The sequence below is a fragment of the Cryptomeria japonica genome, chromosome 6, assembly GCF_030272615.1.
Source record: "Cryptomeria japonica chromosome 6, Sugi_1.0, whole genome shotgun sequence".
Lineage (NCBI taxonomy): Eukaryota > Viridiplantae > Streptophyta > Pinopsida > Cupressales > Cupressaceae > Cryptomeria > Cryptomeria japonica.
The window spans coordinates 10,326,403-10,350,665 of NC_081410.1; the positions used below are offsets into that span (position 1 = coordinate 10,326,403).

The following is a 24,263-nucleotide window of genomic DNA, read 5'->3' on the forward strand; positions in this document are numbered from 1 at the left end:
CTGATCATTATGTTCAATGTGTCTAATGAAGTTTAACCTTTTATCTGAGATCCGTCCACAACCAAAGACACATGGGACAAGCTCAGGACAATATATGAGGCAAAGATTCAAAATCGGATCCTGAATTTGCATGGAATTTGCAAAGTCAGCTACATAGCCTAAAGATGAAGAATGGAGAACAATTGGAGTTCTTTCTCAAGAGAATTGTTGAGTTGAGCTTCAGTACAAGCATTGGGAGAAACAATTGAAGTTGTTATCCTAGTGCCTACTATCTTGTGAGCACTGCCCTCTAGATACAAAGTGTTTCTAACAACTTTGAATACCATAGAACAAAAACCTAATTTTGAGAAGCTAATAAATCTATTGCACAATGAAGAATCTCTAATCCAAGAACACAGTGAAGAAGATCATGCGATGACTACACACCACAAAGGAAAGAAACCTAAAAAAGAGCTCAATGGACCTCCCAAATCTATTAATTCATCCATATCTCAAAAGAAATGTCCAATATGTGAAAGGATTAGACATGATGTGAAAAATTGTTTATATAACTCCTTGGCCAAAGATCATCCAACAATAAATTGCATCCAAAGAAACCATTTTAAAGTAGAAATACACAATGGAGGTAGAGGAACAAAAAGTTTAAAAGAGGAATATGTGTTTTCAACCCACACTTCATAAGATAGTTCACAATCAAATACCATTTGCTATGTGGAATTGGGTACTACCAAACACATGGTTGTATAGGAGGAGTGGTTTCTCACATTGGAACCCCATAATGGTAAAGTTTCTCTTAGAAATGATACCACCTATGACATCCAAGGTGTCAATTAAACCTCCTTACAATTCAGCATTCATCGTTGCAAGAGCTATTGAAATTGGTAAAATATTTATACTTGATACAATTGCCAATAATCAAGCCTTAATGACTAAGGATAATGATCTTGCTATGCTATGGCATCATAGATTTGGCATTTGGTCATTTCTTTATTTTCCATTTTTCATTTTCTATCTTTTTTATTTTTTACTCACCTTGTTCCTTTTGTCACATTCCTTTCCTTCCCCTTCCTTTTTTAAGTTGCCCTGGTCTGCTACTCACTCATTTTGTTCTTTGATTAAACTCAATCATCCTAATAATGGACCATTGAGCATGATTTGAAACATTGATGCAAAAACTACCACACAATCTAATCTAGAAACTGCTCTTCCAAATCTAATGGATTGTGGAAACTTGATGTCTTCATTTGAGCACTAGTTATCTACTTACAATTAGTAAAAAAAACATGGTCAGAGGGCTTCCTTCACTTGAGAAGTCAAGTGCTCTTTATTCTAGTTGTCTTGCTAGAAAACAACATTGAGCACCCTTCCATCCTAGTGAGCATCATGCAAGCCAACTTTGCAATTGGCGAATACCACTATGTGCGGGCCCATGGCCTCTAGTCATAACGATTTCAAGTATTTTCAGCATTTTGTTGATGATCAAATAAGAAAAATATAGTTATATTGCTTGCAAAGTAAAGATGAAGCCTTTTCCTACTTCAAAGAGTTTCACACACTTATGGAGAGAGATACATGATAATTGTATTTATGTCCACTACTCAGCTTGAGGGAGGGAATACACCAACATCAAATTCTCCACCTACTTGAAGGAAAATTGAATTCGGCATCAATTGGTTGTTGCTTACACGCCTCAACAAAATGGAGTTGTTGAACAATGTCATTGCATTATCATGGAGATGGTACACAACATGTTGAAGGATTCTTACTTGGGACATACATATTGGGCTAAAGTTTTACAAACAATGGTTTATCTTATGAATCATGCACCAACCAAAGCACTTGATGACATCAGACTAGAAGAAGCATGGACAAGAATAAAACCATCTATCTCTCATCTTCGTGTATTTGGATGCACAACCTACATGCACATTCCTAAGCAACAAAGAAAGTAGCCTACTTAAAAATCTATGAAATGTAATCTTCTTGGTTATAGTAGAGAGTCTACGGCTTATCATCTTATGAATCCTACCACAAAGAAGATATATATTAGTAGAGATGTCATTTTTTACAAGAAGAGCGAGTTAAGTTTTACTCCCACATCATCACCTATTCTAGATAGTGCTCCTATTTTCATTTTGGGTGGAAATTTTGATAGTTGATCTAATTCAACATCCACAAATATCATAAGATCTATGTCTAAGTTGTCTACTAGTACTATTTACAGTGCAAATCTAGATAGAGTCCCAAACACTTCAACTTTAGGGTCGAAGACTTACGCCATGGATTGCAATGAGATAAATCTAGCTTTAACAAGTCAGTTGTTGATAATTTTGAGACACCTTATGTTTTAGAAGCACTAAAATCAAAGCCTTGGAAAGAGGCTATGGATGCAAAGTATCAAACTTTAATGAAAAACAAGACTTGGGAGCTTGTTGATCTACCACCTACAAAGAAAGTAATTGGATATAAATAGATATTCAAAACTAAGTATAAGGCAGATGGTAGTATAGATAAATATAAGGCTATTGTATCTAAAGTTTGTGCTCATAAACAAGGTATTGACTATGAGGAAAATTCGCTCCCACAACAAAAATTAAAACCATTGGAATGCTTTTTGCTTTATGTACACAAATTGAATGGAATTTGTATAAAACGGATGTAAAAAGTACATTTCTCAATGGTGACCTAAAGGAACAAGGGGGAGATTGTGATTAAGATTATAATTATTAATATATATGTTGATGACCTAGTTATCACAAGTAGCACATAAACAATGGTTGAGAAAACCAAGAATGATTGCAAGAAAGCATTTGATATGACAAATTTTAGACTATTGCACTATTGTCTAGGCTTAGAGATATGGCAATCTAATCCAAAAAATATATCAAGAAATTGCTCGAGAAGTTCAAAATGATGGATTCCAAACCCGTCTACACCTATGGAATCATGATTGCAATTATCTATTTCTGATCCATCTCGTCAAGTAAATGCAATTGTCTATCGATAGATGATTGGAGGTTTGATTGTCGATAGATATTAGTTTTGGTATTAATTATCTTTTGCAATTCATGCAAGAACCAAAGATGTGTCATTGGAAAGTAGCAAAATGGGTACTAAGGTATATCATAGGTACAACAAATCATGGTTTAGGATATGAAAGGAATGATCAATTCTTCTTGATAGGATATATAGATGCAAGTTATGCAAATTTTGTTGATGATAGAAAATCCACATCTCAATTCATTTTCTTCTTGGATTCAGGGCCCATTTCTTGGGCAAGAAATAAGCAAGCCATAATTGCTCCAACAAAAGCATAATATCGTGCAACAAGTGTAACAATTTGTGAAGCAATTTGACTACAACGCATACTAAGACTAGGATGCCACAAAATCAACCGGCAATCCTGTATTATGATAATCAAAGTTTTCTTAAGCTTGTTTGTAATCCAATGTTTCATGAACAAACCAAGCATATTGAAGTTAATTGCCACTTCTTATGAAAACATGTTCAACAAAATAATATTCAACTCCAAGTCTGCACTTCTCAAGAGTAGTGTGCTAACATCTTCATAGCCTCTTGGATTCTCTTCTTAGTACTTTAAAATAATGATGTAATAAGGGGGGAATGTTGGATATTCCATCATTCATCCTTTGATTGTTGTGTTTGTTTTGGTTTTGGTTTGTTATTATTTTATAGTATACTTATGATAGTATTTGTTATTTTGTTGAACTTGTGGTTCATGAGATTCATTATATTTTATTGTATAAATCTGACTCTTGATGTAATGCAATTCAATTAATCTAATGCTCTCAATACATCCATAGTCAACTCTCAATACATCCATAGTCAATCTCACCTTACGCGAGTTTGTTGACCAAAATCTAAGAGTAAATGTATATGAAAATCAAAAGTAATCCAAGTTGTTAATGCAATGTTGTACTAGAGAAAATATTCAATAGACAATAATTTAATGTGATTGATGTCAAAGTTATTAACACTTTCAATTCAAGAGATATATAAATTTAAGCTAATTATGTTGACTTTAACATCTAATATTCAAATAAACGTGATGGCAAACAATATAATTGCGAATATTAATCCACATTACGAAACCCCAAACGTAGCTTTATTGGCCTCCCATTGTCGTCAACTCTCTTGTTACAAATTTACGTCAGAGATCTCCAAATGTCAAATGTAATTTAAGTCCATGTTAATGGGGTTCATGTGGAAAATATATTCCAATAAGCATAATTCAGCTATCACATTACAACAATATGTAATTCCATCGAGACTTATGAATTGATCCCAATTCTTTGTGCCATTATTCTCAAATTATATCTAAGTCATAGTGGTTTCATACTCTACCTCTTCTTTAACAATCAAGCTTTTTCAATGGAGGGGATGTTAATGTACATACCCACATAATCTTATTTAGTGGATTGATCCCAACTCTGTGTGCCATTATTCTGAAATTCTATTGAAGTAATAGGCAGTTAAAGCCTTTTCAACGTGTTAATATACCACATAATCTTAATTAGTTTTTAATCATCACTCCTAAGAGATACAACTTTTCACCCTGATAGGACATATCCCATCAAACATGCCCTTGAATCTGTATATAGGTAACATATACTCTATGTATTAACACTTATCTATTACTATTTTCTTATTTTATATTTCAATATATTAAGTATTACATATTTATCACGTATACACCTACTTGGTTTGTGACAAAGCAAAAGATACAATAAATACATCTTCTATCTTTTGTTTTCTGTGCTAGACATCTCAATATGACATTTTATATTTGAGACTTGCAAGTCCTACAGATGCTTGAATGTTTCATATTATATACTTCATATAAAATCACGTGTCTTTTTACAAGAGCTAGGTAATTTACACAGTGAATGGACATTCCCCACATGAGGAGAAAGAAATGACTAATTCCTACATTTAACAATTTAATCTTCATTTTGAGGCAAAAAGCACTTCAGTACTTGGTGGAACCAGACACTGTTCCAACCAATAACCAAAACTGCTCTTCCTGGTGTAAACATGACATGGACTCCAAAATCATATGCTTTGTGGCTTATTCTATATTCAAAACTTGCATAGCAGATATCCCATAAAATCCAATGTTTGGCCACGGTTATTTAGCAAGATCATGGTAGACCAGAGTTTACCAAACCCATTGCAGCTGCAGCTTCTCTCGAATATAGCAGGCGTTCCGTTTGTTCCTTGAAAGTACATGGTAAAACACAAGAATATGTCAATTTCCTTAATGAAAATATAAAGCTCAGCTTTTCCTGAATAATAAAATGTGCTGTCATTTATGGTGATCTTTAAAAGACAATTTATATTGTACGGTAGATTCAAATAGAATCCCCCAACAATTTTCCCTATGGCAAGCATGAGACTAAAATAGGTTCTTCAAATGATAAGAATTATAGGATGTCCACCCTCAGTTATTTTGCACCAGAAATAGAATAAAGTGAGTAGCATCAGGAATGGGTATAAATTTAGAATAGAATGTCACAAATTCCCACATTATCTCCTAGATGGAGTAACAACCTTTTTCGTATATGGATTTTATATTGTGATTGAATATGCTTAATTGGTAATGCAATAAAATGTATTCAAAGATCATATCAAATGCATTAAGCATACCTGAAGACGATGCAACAGGTAAAGTAGAAAAATGTGAACAAACACCTACAAGAAGATACACATGCATTCAAAAACTAATCAGCATATCACACATTCCTTTTACCCAAAAGATTGCATCTCAAGCGTAATTGTACAGTAAATTGTAAAGCCATATGGATACTTAGGTCATGAAATTATTCTACCAAGTAGAAGAGTAAGATGAGTCGAGCCAATGGGTGGTGCCATAAAAATCTTCCAGCACTAACTGCTCCAGAGTCCAAGAACTTCGCTGCTTTCTGTAAGTCAAGATGTATTTTATTTCAAACTTCTATGTGTTTTCTTGACATTGATTAGACCATTAAATGAAATTTAATCAGTAATTGCAATCCAAAACCTTGTGCTTTATACAAAATGTCACAAGGAACTTAAATTTAATTAGATTTGAGGTGTTACCCGAATACTTGATCCAACCATACGTCGACGTTGCAATGCAAGTGGCCTGTAGAGACTTGCTACACTTAGATTTAAAAAACAGTAGAATTCAAAACATGTCTATTTTATTTCAGTCTTGAATTAAATATTCCTATATGGAAAACTAAAAACACTTAATCCCCAAAGTAAGTTTAAACTTTAAACAACGCTTAAAATATGCTTAAAGCAGAGTAATGAAACTTGGTAAAATAAACAAGGATAGAGTTTACAGCAGCTGCTCCAAGAATTATATTTGACTAATTTTATATCATATCGACATATTTTAAACCACCTCATGTCCTACAATATCGTATCAAGATATTATGAAAAAAGCTAACAGTACTTACACAAATTATATGCAAAAGATGCCTATATATATGGAAACTCAATTTTTACAAGTTTACCTATACATGCCATCAAAATTTAAGTTTAGATATTAATAATGCATACAATGTATCGAAAGACATTGCAGCATGTTCATTGATTCAAGTATAGCAGCAACTAAAATAAAAATATTTGATTTCAATATTTTATTACTTAATATCAAAATGAAAATGCAAAATTGTGCTTCATCTAGGCTATCAATATCCAAAGAGGCATCTGACTCTAAGTCAATACATGTATCACATTACGACTAATCTAGAACCCCAACCAATCCTGGCTGCACCTCCTCATTAATCTGTCTATAATCTTTAGTAGCAACATTCCAACATGTAGTTGGAGTTTGTCGCTAGTGATACTATGAGCTACGACTAGCTTTTCCATTTGTCTATTTCTCGACTGAGTGGATGAAGTTGTAGGTGGATCAATTCTTGTTTGTAACAAAGAAACTAACAACCATGAGAGTACAAATGTCAAGGTACACCAAGTCTGGCGTAACATGTTGTCAAATGTTCCATAAATCTCTCCAAGGCTAGGAGAGTCTTTATTGGCATGCCTGATTAACCCCACAACAGTGATATAATAGAACAAATACATTTGCAAGAAACATTTAACAATTTAATAACAATATTTGATAAACAAAAGGTAAAATTGAATGCTGAAATTTATCAAACTAAAATTCATAATTTAACATTAAAAATAACTTAGCAAATGCATTTAAATTTCTTATGTCATGATGGACCACCAATCGCCATCAAGTACCTTTGGTTTTGGCTTCTTCCTTTATTTTGTCTTTGATGTAGAACACTTTCTCCACACCTCAAGAAAAGGCCTGAAGAACATAAGTGATTTGTGGTGATTACATATTTACATTTGTACATCTCTAGCTTTTGCAACCTTTGTCTTCACCCAGTCTATTCTTCCGAAGTCTTTAAAGAATGAACACAACATTAGATCCAAAAACTATGTTTGCAAGTGCTCTCAATCATTGAACTAGTGAGCTTACAAACATGAGCTAAATCAGTCACAATTTGGATAACATTTGAAGGCCCAACCTCCTTTCAAGGCCTCCTTCAAGAGCTTAATGAATTCCTTGCATTTTTCAAATGAAACAATAAATCTCATACAGTAGGATACAGTTGGACATTTAACAATAATATTAATGAATTCCCGATGTCAAATATTAATCCATCCATCTATAACAATGGAGCAACTTGTCCTAATTCATTTTTGTCTCATGTCTTCCATCAATAAGTTCATCTTGGAATATTGTTTGTTAAGAGAGGTATGCTTTATGTTCTACAAGGGGACATTCATGGTTTATTACTATTTTCTATTGCCAATTGTAGTTTATCCAAGAACTCTCCAATTTCAGTGGTTGGAGATTTCCAAGCTAAATCTTACCTATCCCACTGCCAGTGCAACAAGACTTTTGCAGATCATATAAAATATTTGATACACTGGTAACTTGAGCCTATATGCTGCAAATCTCACCGCAATCTTCATTAATTTATCCATAGTGTTGATATTAAAGGTTGAACGTTCTCAATTGAGCCACGATTACTCATTCAAAGTTGTTCTTCACTACATCTTGGTTATCCTCAATAAATGTGAAAGGAAAATGCATATAAAAAGATAAAATATCCTGTTCAACTATCTTCAACTTCTCTTTGATCTTTTTAATTGCCTTCAGAGTTGGCTCCTGCAACTCAAATAGCACTTTACAATTGGCTATCCACTTCAGAATAATTAATTTGTAGATGAGTTATCACCTTCAATCTCATTAATTCATCAACTACCCAAAATTCCATGGGTTCTCATGCCATCTTCACACAAAATCTCAATCCACTGCTGAGTTTTTCTTCCATGTGACTCCAACTCAACAATGTTGCCTATGCAGTCCCTCTTCTAGTCTTGGCAATGAATGAGCTCGTTCCTGCTTCTTATACTAGATTCATAAGATGGGCAATGTATGCCCCCAACTCGCGTTTTGTGCCTTTACTTCACCATCTTTTCCATCATTTCCTGTACATTTTCTACAGAAAAACATAATAAATCAATGCTCCCATTTCTGTTTGCAAGACCAAGATTAGTCTCAGCAAACTAGAAATCAGCCACCCACACTTCATGAACATTTTTATCTATGGGCGAATGACAGTCTTAGCAATCTATGTCCTTCATTATTCTTGATGGCACCATTACCACTTTTCTTTTACCATTAAAAGTTTCTTGAACCCACCCATTATTGCTTGTACTTAATGCTAGAAGTTCTACCTCCATGGCTATAATTTCTTCAGTGGACTGCACTGTTGGAAGAGAAGTTGTGCGTATAGAATAATTAGGAACCTTTGGACTATTCTGAGTGAACTAGTGTCAGCGCAAGAAGTACAACCAATGAAACAATCTGCCCACTCTATGATAACCATTCTAGCTTGATACATAACTCATTCATGGCTTTCATTTTCCAAACCTCTGACCGTGGGCATTGCAAAGATGTCATTAACTATCTTGAAATGTGTCATCCCTTCTCAGTACTCCAATTGTGGACGCTTCAAGAAAAAATGTCTTCTTGTCTAGATCTTCTCCAACCTTGTAAGCCTTTGCCTGCACCAATTAATAGACTAGATAGTACTATAGGACACAATATGGAAAAAAATGGTATTGGAGAACTTTGGCAATCGAGAAATAAGCCCAATCAACATGTTTTCTTCCATCACAAATAAAGTTGATGACATGAAGTGATCATAAGGCTGAGCTCTTCTCTAAAATCACTTTGGTACAATATTGACAAATGAGAGGCTCTCTTGGTTTCATTTAGCCACTTCTGTTCAATCTCCCTTTGGCATTCTTGTATGTTATTGTTGCACTAAAGCTTACATTCTTCTAAATTGATCATCTATGTCTCTTCATAGAGCTGCAATCCAAATGCAAATTCAGGAGTGACACCATCCAATTTACAAATGACTTGACTGTCGGAAGATATGATTCTTCTGCTACGAGTTTCAAAGTGATGAGCACATGCTATGACAAATTTAAGGGACTAAATTGTCACAGGTACTAACTGGACTGCCAAATTGCTTCCAGCTCTCACCTTCTCATCCATCTTCAAGTCCAAAATATTCATATGACTCGATATGGTATCTTTGACATGATAGGAACTGTTGAAAAGGCATGTGTTGGGCTCCACAATGTCTTCATGTAACAAGGTGATTGAAAGTGACTTCTTCCCTTTCATAGCTTGAAATCAAGAAAATTCAAAAAGCAGAGCTTGCTGTTTACTGAGAAATCAGAACTTTGAAAAAAGGTTTTGATATGAAAATTGGAAACTCTAAACATATATACCTTTGGCCTGGCATCAAAATCAGTCTTTATCAGCATGTGACAGCAGCAAACTGTGATTCAAAACATAAAGAGAGAAAATTTGGAACCTAATGACAGTCCTAATGTATGATAGTAGATTTAAAAAGCCAGGAAATTTGAAGATGCGATGACCCAAGCATTATAAGATTGATAGCATTTTAGTTCAACAACAATAAAACTTTAAAATCTAGAAAAGGAATTGTTAGATGGCTATGTTAACGGAGGTAGGATAAAACTGTTGGTCAGATTGATTGGTTGTTTTGCCATTGATGTCAAATACATTTCAGGTTATCATAATCTTTATTCCAGATTAACATTCAAAGTGATATACCTTGCAATAATCATTTCCAGATTATATCTTGCAATGATCATTTTCAGATTTCGCGTGATTCCTTTGTTTATGTGGCTCAAGAGACCATCTTGGGTGCCATCGCATAATGTTCTCATTTTCAGATTTTCCAGATAGTAATTTTCTGAGATTGACGGGTTTCATTCTGCTATCGGATTCTTCAATGATTTTTCAGATATGAATACGTTTCAGGCAGTTTCTGTGTGCTGTTGTACCATCTGCATAATTGAAACCTTGCTAATAAATATGGTTGCTAAATTATTAAGTGTTTTGATTAGTTGAAATCTTCAACTAATTAATAATTTGGTTGCCAACTCTCAACTTCCTCTTAAAAGTTTGCTACAACCAAAAGGAACTTATTTATGTTTTAAACAGAGATATGATTAGTTATTAGTTTGCTGTAACTGTTTAGACAGTTACAAACTGACTTTAACTACTCTATAACTTTCGATAAGCTTGGGCATTGTTATAAGAGAAGTTTGACAGTAGTTTGAAAGATAACTTTTTGAATATTGGAGATAAAGATACGTATTTTCTGGAAATACTTATAAGTGCAGTGAAAGATCATTGAAAGAGAAAAAGTTTATCAAAACTTGGATCCTAATAATAGTACGATAAGGAGAGTTCTGTACATCCACAGTGTGTTATTTGGAGGATAAAAGTTTGAAGACAGATTGAAAGCGATTCAGTGTTGCTGGAAATTCTAGAGGCAGCTCTTTGATAATGTGTGGTATAATCTTTGTTCATTTATATCATCCAAAATTCTTAATTCAGCTTTGATATACAGAGGTAATTATTTGTCTTTGGAAGAACACTGATTTTATGCAGATTTCTAATAAAGAAACACAGGTCTTTTCTAGTGTTCAGATTGATCTTCAAATGCAAATTTATACCAGATAGACACAGAAACATTCAGATCAGATTATCTGACTCGGTACTTCTTCTGCAGATTAAAATACATGCTTTCTTCTTCTGTGTTTTGTATTGCTAAAAGGCTGTAGCATTTAAGATTCAGATTGATAGGCTTACACACAGTCTGTTTTGAATTTGTATTACATTTCCAGATTGTTCAGGGAATACATTGTCAAAAACTGTATCTGTATCTCTGTTTCTAAAAGTGTTTAGTGGCAGTGAGATCTTTTGTAAAACTTTGAGTTGGCGCTCAAAGGGTTTGGATTGGAGTGTTGGTGCAATTTTGATAGGGGTTTGGAGACCTCTTAGGGTTGGTGCTCTTAAAAAGCATTGTAATTGAAGTGAAGATTGTGAGGCCAGATTAGGACAGTAGATCCTAGTGGCATTTCTCACCGTGGTTTTCCCACATTCGGTTTCCACGTAAAATCTCGTGTGTTGTGCTTTTGATGTTGCATCTTTCCTAGTTTCAGTGGTTGCATTTTATGTCTTTCAGTTTTCAGATTAAAGTTCAGTTTCAAGTTGAAAAGCAAAATTAATAGTTTTTGTACTACTGATTCACACCCCCCCCCCCTCTCAGTAGTACTTCTGTGTTCTACAAAAACCCTACTATGTAAGTGATTAAGGGATATCAAATTTAGGATAAAAAGTAATGCAACGAGGGTAGTTGGATGCATTAATTACAAAAATGCCCATTTTCTCTATGTAAGAACTTCAAATGCAAGGATTGAAAACACAATACAATAAAGGAGAAGAATAGGGTAGAGTCAAAATAAGCTTATGTGTGTAGTGAAAAGAGCTACAGTTGTAATAAGAAAGTTGTAAGGGATAGAAAATAAAAGCTCAAGTAAAGGTGAAAATGGATTTGAAATCGGTGAATTCAAGATAAAACGGTTACACATTTGGATGTCATTAATGTCAAACCTTTGTCAATCTCATATTGCCCCGGTTGTTATTGGTAATCTTGATTTTGAATAGGATCAGTTGGTGGTCCGGATGTTTTGTTCTCTTGACATTATGCTGATGAGAAGATATGGAATGATGTGTCTGTTTTTGGAGGTTTGGTGTTCTTCACCTGGTCCAGAAGTACTTCTATTCATTGCTCTGGAGAAACTTATCGTGGACTGGAATTAGTATTTGTTCTAGATATATCTCAGGAGATTATAAGTTACTGTTTTGTTAAGACAGATGTCATGGGTCCCTTGGGTGGACCGCTTTATTTGCTTTTGGTTCAAAATAAGCAGTGCGTTGCACGGAATAGATTTTTGGTACCGGTTTGTGCTTTTTGGTTCAAGCAATTGGGTATAAAATATTTCTGATATTAGTTGGAAGGAGTGCTGACTTTGTACATATTCCTTTTACCTTTCGGATAATATATTTTGGGGTTTATGCTATATACACGTCACATACATGCTTGGCTGACCTAATGATGGTTGTTTTTGGATCTGATTGGTATATATATATATTGGTTGTAATAAATGTGGAAGAGAAATAGAGAAGCAATAAAAAAAGCAGATGTGATGTGAGTGCAGGAGGGATAGATGACCGATAGATGCGAAGTGAATAAAAGCAGTGGTTTGGAGGTATAAAGAGCAATCAGATGAGTATACTCAGGGAACTGTTATCTACATTTTAACAGATGCTTTTTGTATACAGTTCAATTTATTATTCTTATTGCTTTATGAGATCAGTTTTGTATCTTGCCCTGAAGAAGTGATCTTCAACAAAGCAAGTCTTTTTTGTATCTTGTCTAAGGTTGTGCATCTCAGTCTGCAAGTCTGGAGCAATAAGTTCTCTTGGCAGGAAGCCTTGTCTATTGTAAAATTGTTACTATATATTGCGAGTTTAATTCTCACTGTGGTTTTTCCCAGTTTGGGTTTTTCACAAAACAATTTGGTGCCATTGTGTAGATGTTTTGTTGTTATTGTGATTTACTTTCAGCTCATTAATTGGAAGATAGCATAAGAAAGCAGTTGAAAAGATTTATTTTTTAAGAACCTTGCTAGACAGAGGAAAGAAGGTTATTGATGAATTTGAAACTAAACTCGATGAGAAGACCAAGGAATGTGCAAAGCTTGTTGAAGAAGTTGTCAAACTCAAGGAGGAACTAAAAATTGCAAAAGATCAAATTGATAATGGGATAAAACTCAAAGGTGGCAGCAAAGTATTGGATGCATTTCTGAAATCTCAGAGGCAGAATAAAGATAAGAGTGGGCTTGGCTTTATAGAAGGTGAAAGATCAAGAAATGACAAAGGCAAAGAAAAGGTTAAGGACAAAGTTCAGAATAACCGAAGCTTTCGAAATGTTCGGAGAGCTCCTCGTGCTCCTATCAGGTATTCTTCTTTTAATGGTAACTGTTTTACTTGTAATAGATTTGGAAATAGAGCTAATGAATGCAGAAGTTAGAACAAAAATCAGTCAAATGGCATGAGATGTTTTTCTTGCAATAAGTTTCGTCATAAGGCTACCGAATGCAGAAGTAGAGTAATGAGGAATGGATACCAAAATTTAAGCTATGTTCACACTTTTAATGGAATATGCTATGCTTGCAAAACATTTGGACACAAAGTTGTTGAATGCAGGGCAAACAGAAACATTGGGAACATCAAGATGAATGATAGAAAACCTCAAAAAAGGTCTGGTATGTCATAATTGTAACAAAATGGGTCATATTGCAAGAAATTGCACAAGCAGAACAAAAAGATCTAATGGTCTGGATAAGAAATTTGATATCAGTAAGGAAAAGGAGAAGATGAAGATGAAATGGGTGAACAAGTCAGATGTTGAAACTAAAGAAAAGACCGTGGATGGATCCGCACCTTCCGAGGGTGCAGACCCTTCTTCCGGTAACTAGCTTAGGCAACTGTGTTTGAGGGGAAGATCTCAAAAGAATATCTTTCATCCCCTCTTGGATTGGTGTTGAGTGGCTCTTAGCAGTACGGATTCGTGGAAGTGTTTTATGGTGGAGTTTAAGCAACTTTGATGGTTCGAAACATTTTTGGCAATTGCAGGTGTATAGTATATCGGCTTTTTGAAAACCCCTAATTGATGATTATATATTGCTTATTCAAAAGTCATTTGTGCAAATGTGATCGAAGAGTAGCAGAGCGCAAGGAGAAGTGAAGAAGATTTGTTGAAGGTATTTCTCTTGTTTGAATCTTTTCTCGGATGGTAAATCCTAAAATTATCAGTAAAAATATAAAAAGTATAGACCTAGTTCGGAATTCAAACCATTTATTTCGGCGTCAGATGACAAAATTGGAGCATTTTCCACTATTCCTGACAATGTGGTATGTAAGGAAGATCTTTTCAGTTGTATTCATGTCCCTTTGGAAGAATATGATCATAGCAAACTTAAGGATTTCAAGAGAACTCATTTGGTAGATGGCGCACAAGGATTTAGGGCTGAGTATGCTATTCTAGGGTACAAGGGTTTGGATGCATGGAGTGACTTTAATATTTTTCATGATGAGGAGATTATGGGTAGGTTTGGTGGAAGAAGACCAAGTAAAACGGCACTGGTACCTGTTGACGTGTATTTTATACACCATCATACACAGAATAAAATACCAATAGGCATCTTATCCTCTCTTGAGAAAATAGTCTCTAACTGCTGAAGATTCGCATAAAGGATCAGTTAGGAAGACTCCAAGGTTCTTTTGGTAGGGTCTCTACGTGTGGATAAGCTCTTCGTGGTGTGATGTGATTTGCTGGAATCACAAGGGGACTTACATGTGATGATTGAACTTCCGATCTGCTTTGCTGGACACAAGCTCTTACTAACTTAGATTTGAAAAAAAAAATGAAAAAAGGATAAGGGCGAAGAGAGGATCTAATCCTAATACTAAGAATGTAGGAGCAATGACTTGATTTTTGATGAAACTCTAACTAGGTCTTGTTTTGACATCAATGGAACATCTACACAAGACTAGTGCGATCTTCTAAGGGAAGCTTTATGATGTTCAAATCATCACCGCAGGCATAGATACCATCCAAGTTGATGCATATCAATGAAGAGGCAACAAATTGAAATTGAGCTTAAGCTGAACGATTCCAGTTGACTACACAAGGCAAGTCTGCAATCAACAAACTGCTAGTAGTATGGAGATACGAATTCCACCATCAATCAATCACATTTCCTCCATTCATCTAATCATCTACCATCTAAGATTGAAGACTCAACAAGAAACCATGCAAATTGCAAGAAAACGACATATTTCACCATTACTTCAATGAAAATGGAGTTTGTTTACAATCAATGGCAACAATTTCTTGCCTTGTCCTCCTATTCTACTCTAATTACTATTCTATCAACTATATTCTAACTCTTCAACTATTTACATGCTATCTCTAACTTATTGCTAATTCCTCTTTACAGATGAAATGTCTGGGCTTATATAGTGCCCACAATACAATTTGATGGCTTAGATCAATTCAAGATCAATGGCCAAGATTCAACAATGAAAACCCTAATTAGGGTTTGTTACAACCATTACATAACATTTAATGCTTGACCAATGATAAAATTGTATTGCTTGGACACATGTCCCTTCTAGAAAAATCGACCAATGGATAGCCAGGGTAGGTACATCGGAGTTTGTGCCACCTTCCATGAGTTAAGTACATTGAATCTGGACATGCTGAGATGGACCTCACTGATTGGAGACGTGATGACTAGGATGCCACCTCATCTGACACTTGTAACTTTGGTAAATATTCAACTTGATGTTGTTGAGAAGCTTGCTTTAATTAATTCATCTGGAATTATTTGCTTCTTCAACGAGCCCTTGTTCTAACTCCTCGTGTCCTTGATGTGCAGGATGATGATGTACCTCGCCTTGGAACGTTGGATTGAAAGAGGTTGCCCCTGTCCTGGCTTGATCGTCCCAGCGAAGACCGTCCTTGATTCGGCTTGATTTTCCTTGAAGAGATCTCCATTTGATGCCTACACAACATTTCAAAATTAGTACCATGATTTAGCAACACATAACATAAATTAGAGAGCAAATTTTAGGAAACTTAATGATAAGTCCTTTATTAATCATTTCCTAAAAAAGATTGAGCTAAGGATTCAAAATTTCAAAATTTCAAAATTTAAGCTACAATAAATCCATATCGCTATACCTCTCTTGAGAGCCTAACTCTAAAATGCAAAACAAGGAATTTGCCTAGGCAAAATCAAAATTAGATGGCTTCAACGTGATCTCCTTCTTCAAAATATCAACTTCGCCACCTTTGATATGTCCTTGACCTGATCCTCTAACACCTTGGCAAGTTCGCCCAATATAGATTCGCACCACCTTGGAAGTTACTAGCGCCTTCTAACTTGAAATGAAATTCGCTCCTTGAATACAACTTCGCACTTTTCCTTTGTCTTCCTCAAGATCGCATGTAAGAAATGACAAATAATGATGTGAAAATAACAATTTTCACCCTCCCTTTATAGCGCTCACCTCTTATTCACCTTTAGGCCGACTTTTGTAAAAATATAGCAATTGAAAAAAAACGATTTTTTTCATAGATAACAAGGCCGACTCTCCAAACCAAACACTCCATTTGATTTTTTTATTAATTAATTAATTAATTATTAAATGCCTTTCATTTTTAATTAATAAATTTCGATTTTTTTTTTTTTTACAAGGCAAAATAATTAATTGATACCAAGCGCAATAGTTAAATGCTAATTTTCATTAAATTTTCGAAACATATCGACTTTTAGCATTTAAAATAAATTCAAAAAAAACTTGCTTTGGGCGCCAAAACTTGAAAATGGAAGATACGTACCTCATCGCCCTGGTCCCTTGGAGAGGGACAGGAGCGATCCATCAACTTCTTGCAATTTCCACGTTCAACTTCTTCATTTCCACGTTCAAATCACCCATTTTGTCGGGTCCTTCAAGTTAGATCGCCTTGCATGTGCGCATAAGTGGCTTTGGATATATCATCGCCCTCGTCCCTTGGAGAGGGACAGGAGCGGTCCTAAGGTTTTTGCTTGAAATTCTCCATCTTGATATGAACTTTTCCTTGTATCATCTTCCAAATGCCATTTAAAACCTTGTGCGTCTTTTATCTTAACGTGATTTTCAAAGGATATCATGTGTTTTGGCTAACATCGCCCTAGTCCCTTGGAGAGGGACAGGAGCGATCTCCATGTCCTGGCTCAAATTCGTAAACATCTAACCTTTGTTCATCGTTTATTGCCTTCCAAATAGCGTCTTTTACCTTGTCCATCCTCACCTTGCCTTGACTTTGAAGGAGTATGAGTGCTTTTGATGAAATCGCTTTGGTCCTTGTCCAAAGGACAGGAGCGATATGAGCTTTTTAGCTTGTTTGATAACATTTGGACGTTCCAAACTTTGATATATCACTTTCAAAAGACACCTTGAACCCCTTACGACCTTGTGAAGTCTTGTCTTAACGTAAATTGATCAATATACCCAATATCGCTCTGGTCCCTTCCTGAGGGACAGGAGCGAAGTTCAACATTGTGAGCTTGTTCTTGTTTCCTTCAACTTGCAATTATCTTCAATGCGTGAAATGACGTCCTTTCGATTCTCTTGGTAGCTTGACACTTGCTTGTCTTTTGAAATTCATGCCTTTATGGAAATATCGCTCTGGTCCCTTGGAGAGGGACAGGAGCGAACTGGGTCTTAGAGTGCAAATTCCTTCAATGTGATGACCTTTGTAACCTCGTGCTTGATCGAAATGCCTTGAAACGCCTTTGCCACCTTGTTCCTCGTCTTGGAGTGTCTTGAATTTTGAAGGGACGATAATATAACCATTATATCGCCCTGGTCCCTTGGAGAGGGACAGGAGCGATTTTAGCTCTTGTGGTCTTCATTTCACTTTATCACCTTCAAAGTTATATTCAACGGGTTCGTAATGCGCCCTTCCATTCATCCATGCCTTGGAAATCTTTCAAACTTGGCAAAAAATTTGTCTAAGACAAAAATCGCTCTGGTCCCTTCCTGAGGGACAGGAGCGAACTAGGCATTTTGGGTCCTTGCTGACGTTTCAAAATCTTCAATATGTCTTCAATGAGTTCATTTCATCATCTTCCTTGCCATCAAACACAAACTTGACTTGATCTTTGCCCAGATCGTACCTTATGAAGAATTTCGCTCTGGTCCTTCAGTGAGGGACAAGAGCGAATTTGACCCTCTAGGCAAAAACTTCATCATTTCGTTGTTTTTGATCAAGTCTGGATGCTCTATCATGCTCATTTCGTCCTTCACCATGCCTTTGATGTCTCGATTCGTCCAAACAAGGTCAGGAATGGCTCAACTAAGCATTTTCGCTCTGGTCCCTTGGTGAGGGACACGAGCGATTCGCCTTGGTCCCTTGGAGAAGGACACGAGCGAAATTTGACTTTTCGAACTCTCTATCAGGATAATTTTGATGGAATATAACATTTAAGTATAAGTGACACTTATACTTTAAGTTATATTCCATATATACTTTCAGGATGTTTGAGAGTGGTTTCAGACCTCCAGGAGTTATATTGCAAAATCTAGTTTTTGGAGGTTTTTCAGTTTCCAGACTTAGTCAAATTCAGGATCAGGACATTCCAGACTTAGCCAAATTTCAGGATCAGGACCTTACACAAGCCGGACTTGCTTATCCATGTGATCCCCTGGGCGACGTTCAAAATGCAAAGGCTAGCTAACAAAACCCTAAAAAACCTAAAGAACAAACCCTAAAAAGCAAAAAACATGGGTCCCCATTTGCAATGGGGCGATGTGTGAAAACGTCACAACAGTACCAAAAGGAAAGAAAATGAAAAGATCAACTGATGAAGCACCTGCTTCCTCCTCCAAAGTGTCAAAAGGTAAAAGAATTGCAAAGAGATCCGAAGAAGCTGTTACAGTAGAAAAGTGATGATGAAGATCTAGAGAAGGCTAATGTTCAGCAGAGTGCCTTAGTCAAGGAATTGGTAATTGCCTCCCCTGAAGGCATATTTGGTGAAAACAAAGTTCTTGAGATGCTCTCTAAGCCTGATAGTTTGAAAAGAGTAGGTGAATTGTATCTCACTATTTCGTCTTATGATCAGGACACCATTGAGTAGGCTTGTGCTACTTACATGCTTGGGAACAATCTTGTTCCTTTGAATGTTGCAGATGTGCTTCCAAAAGCATTAATTGAAATGTTGATTGAGAGAATGGCTACAATTATTGGAGAAGAAAGTGAATCCAATGAACCCTTCACTGAGGACAATATAGTAGAGAAGATGACAGAAAGGTGCCTAAAGGCACACCATGATCTCAAGTTGAATCTAATTAACTTTAGAAAGATGTTGGATATTGTATCTTAGCTATAGAGATATTGTCTTAGATGGCCTGCAACTACAAAGCAATTTAAAGATGAGATAGACTCTATTGAGTCTCAGCTTACAGACTTGGCCCCATCCTTCAATATTTATAAAGATGCAAACGGTGCCGTGATAGCTAAGGCTCGGGATCTTCATTCTCGATTGGTCATGAGACAGAAGCAAACGGAAGACTATGTGAATTTGTTTTGTGGACTTAACGATGCTATGGAATTGCAGTTGTCCCTGTTTTCCAGAATGCTAGGTGATGCAGAAAAAGTTGAACAAAGTGTGTTTAATTTTGATATCTTTGATGTTGCAATAAATTTGTGCGTTGATTGTGAAACTCAAAATAGGATGTTATCTGCTACTATGCGTGCTTGGAATTCATTTGTTGTTGGTTTGAAGAATCGATTCAAGGACATCTGGCCTAGAAATGTCTGATTGGCATTTCTTTTTTCTTATTTGTTTTCTTAAAATTGTTCTATTGAAAAGAAGGCTGCAGTTTTAGTTTTGTATGTTTTTGTTGTTTACCCTTTGTCATTGTTGTCAAAGGGGGAGAAATGGAAAAATGGTGTTAGGGGGAGTGAGAGAATGAATATCTTTTTTGTTTTGCCATCAATGATAAAGGGGGAGGTTGTTACACATTTGGATGTCATTGTTGTCATTGATGTCAAACCTTTGTCAATCTCATATTGCCCCGGTTGTTATTGGTGATCCGGATTTTGGATAGGATCAATTGGTGGTCTGGATGTTTTGTTCTGTTGACATTATGTTGATGAGAAGATATGGAATGATGTGTCTGTTGCTGGAAGTTTGGTGTTCTTCACCTGATCTGGAAGTAATTCTATTGATTTCTCTAGAGAAACTTATCGTGGACCAGAATTAGTATTTGTTCCAGATATATCTCAAGAGATTATAAGTTACTATATTGTTAAGACGGATGTGATGGGTCCCTTGGATGGACCGCTTTATTTGTTTTTGGTCTGGGATAAGCAATGAGTTGCACATAACAGATTTTTGGTACTGGTTTGTGCTTTTTGGTTTGAGTGGTTGGGTATAAAATGTTTTTGATATTAGTTGGAAGGAGTGTCAACTTGGTACATATTCCTTTTACCTTTCGGATAATATATTTTTGGGTCGATGCTATATGCTCGTCACATACATGCTTGGTTGGCCTAGTGATGGTTGTTTTTGGATCCAACTGGTATATATATATATATATATATTGGTTGTAATAAATGTGGAAGAGATATAGAGAAGACAAATTAGAAAATGCAAAAGTGATGCGAGTACAGGATGGATAGATGATCGGTAAATGCAAAGTGAATAAGAGCAGTGGTTCAGAGGTGTACAGAGTAGTCAAATGTGTATATTCAAGAAAGGGTTATCTGCATTTTAACAGATACTTTTTGTATACAATTTGATCTATTATTCTTATTGCTTTATGAGATCAATTTTGTGTCTTGCCCTGAAGAAGTGATCTTCAGCAGAGCAAGTCTCTTTTGTATCTTCCCCGAGGTTGTGCATCTTAGTTTGCATGTCCGGAGCATTAAGCTCTTTTGACAGGAAGCCTAGTCTATTGTATAACTGTTACTATATATTGTGAGTTTAATTCCCACAGTGGTTCTTCCCAATTTGGATTTTCCACGTAAAAATCTAGTGTCATTGTGTAAATGTTTTGTTATTAATGTGATTTACTTTCAGCTCATTAATGATGATGAATGATGAAGTTATAATCACTTTAATTTGATGTTATTTTGTGAATGCTGATTCACCCCCCTCCCCCCCCTTCTCAACCTCTGGTAGTGTTCAACAAAAACTACTCTTCAAGGGTTTTTTAGTTGGGAGTTAGGGTTTACAGGAAATTTCAGAAATTATAGGAGTAGAAATTTGAGGGAAATGATGGTGCATTTAAGGGAGCCCAAGTTCATAGAAGCAAAGGAAAATTCATTGCCCAAATACAAGAAATACCCATGGAAGGCTATGGAGATCAATAAGGATGGGACGTTTCCAGAATTACCTACAGATGTACTATATGCCAAGGATGCCAAAAAAATATATCCACAAAGTTATCAAAGATGGATAATATGTAATGTCCCCACTTAGGCAAATTCTTCCTTTTGCCCTAAAAACACAAGTTTAAGGCAATTCACTGATAGAATTTGGTGTAAACCCTAAAATAGTGTTAGCCAACATAGGAAATGTAATTCATAAGACCAATTTATTCTATTAGGGTTAGGGTTTAATAACAAATAATTGCATCTAACAACAATTGCATTTATAATCATTAGTGATAACATTGAAGTATACTGAACTTAATATATAGGCAACATACTTAACTATAGTAATCAACCATATTGGAGGGTTGAATGAGGCAACACGATAGGGCACCTAAAACATCCCTAAGCTAAGCCCAAGAGCAGATATATCATCCCTCTTGGCCTCATGTGGTAGGCACATTGGACATCCAACATGGGGTGGTCTACTCAGTAGGGGAGCCCATTTCTTCCTTCCCTATTTGTGCTACTTCATTAACCCACATACAAGTATGTCCACAACCAATCAATGCATAGGTTGGAGAGGAAGCTGCAATAGGGTGCCCAAAACATCTCATCTAAGCCCGAGAGCGTGACTCTGAACCCCTTGGCCCCAAGTGGTAGGCACATTGGACATCCAACATGGGGTGGTCTACTTAGAAGGAGGTTTTGTCTTTGCTCTCCCTTCTTGTGCTCCCTTACAACCTTGTTATGATTGATTGCAGAGATAGAATAGATATTTAATATATGAAAGATTATGTAGTAAATACATTAATATGCTGCATACATATTATATATTGATGTGTGATTATTATGTATAAAACATTATCATTGCCGCATATCACAAGGATGAATAATAGTGCTATTATCTGCTCTATTTAGTAAACCTTTCATCTGATCGATTATATGCCTGATTTTTGTTGTCTACTTGCTTGTATTGATCGCTTGATATGATTCTGATTGGATCAATTGCCTTGATGGTTTGACCCCTTCTCCAATCAAAGTCTTTTATTTTTAAATGCTTCTATTATTGCTGAAAGGTTTTGTCTTTTTAGGCGGCCATCCTCTCTTGAAGAGTGGCATCTCTTCTAAACTACATCACTCCCCTTCCAAAACGTAATTGCTGCCTTGTGTTTTAATTATTAATTAAATTGCTGTCTGCTATTCATTTATGATAATCGATGCCTTAATCATATGGATCGATGTTTATTGAGTGATCACTGCTTTTAATTGTTGATACTTGGATCGCTGGGCAAGATTTATTTAATTTGTTTTTTTTCTCTTCCTTGGGGAGTCATGACATCATAGTAAATTTGAAGAGCATCCAACCCTAACCAAGATAATGTCCAAGCATGGGAGAAGCTAAATACTTGCCTCAATACAAAAAAGTGGGTGAATTGAAGTTGGATGTATATTAACATTTTCCTAATTTTAGAGATGAATAGTTGGATAAGACTAATATTGAGTAGAATTCACTCAGATTTCATGTATCTGGACAAATCCTACCAAATTACAAAGAAGTCCATCAAGGTGGTAATAGAGATTTGTGATAAAAAGGAGATACCTACAAAGAAGAAAACTGATAACAAGCAAGTGATAGCATTAACAAGAGCCACCTTTGATGGGAGGAACCTCATGGTAAACCGAATTCAAAATGTCATAGTAACATATTGTAAGGGGTAAACAAGAAGTATGATCTATGGGGAACACTACAAGAGAAACTGCTAGACAATATCAAGCACATAAAGAATAGCCATCCTGAATTTAGGTATGGTTCCCCCATTATATGCATGGCATTTTATTTTATGAGGAGATTACTGGGGATATTAGGGTACCATTAGAAGCAAGATGGATCATTTGGAAGCCAAATAAAGTCTCATATTGGGATTTTCAACAACAAAGTACAAACATGTATAGGATGATTTCTTCACCACATCCCAGCAAGAAATGTAACAATGGGAGAGGATTTCTTATGATATGGTGAGGAAATATGCCAACCAAATTACATTCACCGTGACCAAAAATCATGTATATATAAAGAAAATGGAACCTAGAACATTTTTTATACCCACATTATCAAAACAGGTTAGCAATGAATTGATTGAGGGCATAGTACAAACCTTGTCAACATTACCTAAAGATACAAAGGCACCAATTTGGTACATATAGTGAGTTCATGGATAAAAAAATTATGTAGGATAACATTACTCAAATGAAGAAAGAAAAATTACAAAACAAATCAAAATAGAAGATCCAAAACCTTCCCATATTACTAAAATCACATTCACCACCATCAATTGAGATAAGAGAACAAAAGGAAAAGACACCAAGGTGATCACCTAGAATTAGTCTAGAACCACCATCTTCCTCAACATTTAAAATTAGGGACTCTACAACCTAGAAAACTTTAGGGGAAGTGGAGTTAGAAAGAAAGTCATCGTGCTATAAGGTAGCAGCAAATACACAAATAAACCCACCACAAAAAGGAAAAGTAGAAGAAAATTTAACTAAATTCCCACTAATGCAGCCACATAAGCATTAATATGAATGAGTGATGAAAAAAGGAAGATGGAGGCAAATTTGTCCAACAAAAAAGGAGATTCAAGACAAAAGTTAAGAGGAAGCTAGTAGAGTCCAATGACACATCCAAGGAAGAAGAGAAGAAGCATGTAGAAATAGTAGAACAAAAGCAGAAAGAAGAAGAAAGACCACAAAAGAAAAGCAAAAACAAAAAAAGAACCAGTACAACCAAGGGTAACTAGAAGTAAAATTGAGAAGAAACATGAGAAAAATGAAAAATAA

At 35.6% G+C, this 24,263-nt stretch overlaps 1 protein-coding gene across 6 annotated transcripts in view; it reads right to left on the reverse strand.

Annotated features, from left to right (window-relative positions):
• Nucleotides 1–4,830: 4,830 nt before the first annotated feature.
• LOC131069537 (golgin-84) overlaps nucleotides 4,831–24,263 on the reverse strand; it is a 47,271-nt gene continuing 27,838 nt past the window's right edge. The window contains exons 18-21 of one of the 6 annotated variants that reach the window (XM_058005027.2): nucleotides 6,100–6,163; nucleotides 5,850–5,942; nucleotides 5,668–5,712; nucleotides 4,831–5,237 (exon numbers count right to left, since the gene is read on the reverse strand). In XM_058005027.2, coding sequence (XP_057861010.2) covers nucleotides 5,163–5,237; nucleotides 5,668–5,712; nucleotides 5,850–5,942; nucleotides 6,100–6,163 — 277 coding nt within the window. In that variant the 3' untranslated portion in view covers nucleotides 4,831–5,162. Of the gene's footprint in view, nucleotides 5,238–5,666; nucleotides 5,713–5,849; nucleotides 5,943–6,099; nucleotides 6,164–24,263 lie in introns of those variants that run through there. The other 5 variants (XM_058005035.2, XR_009112141.2, XR_009112142.2 and 2 more) reach the window with 5 other exon arrangements.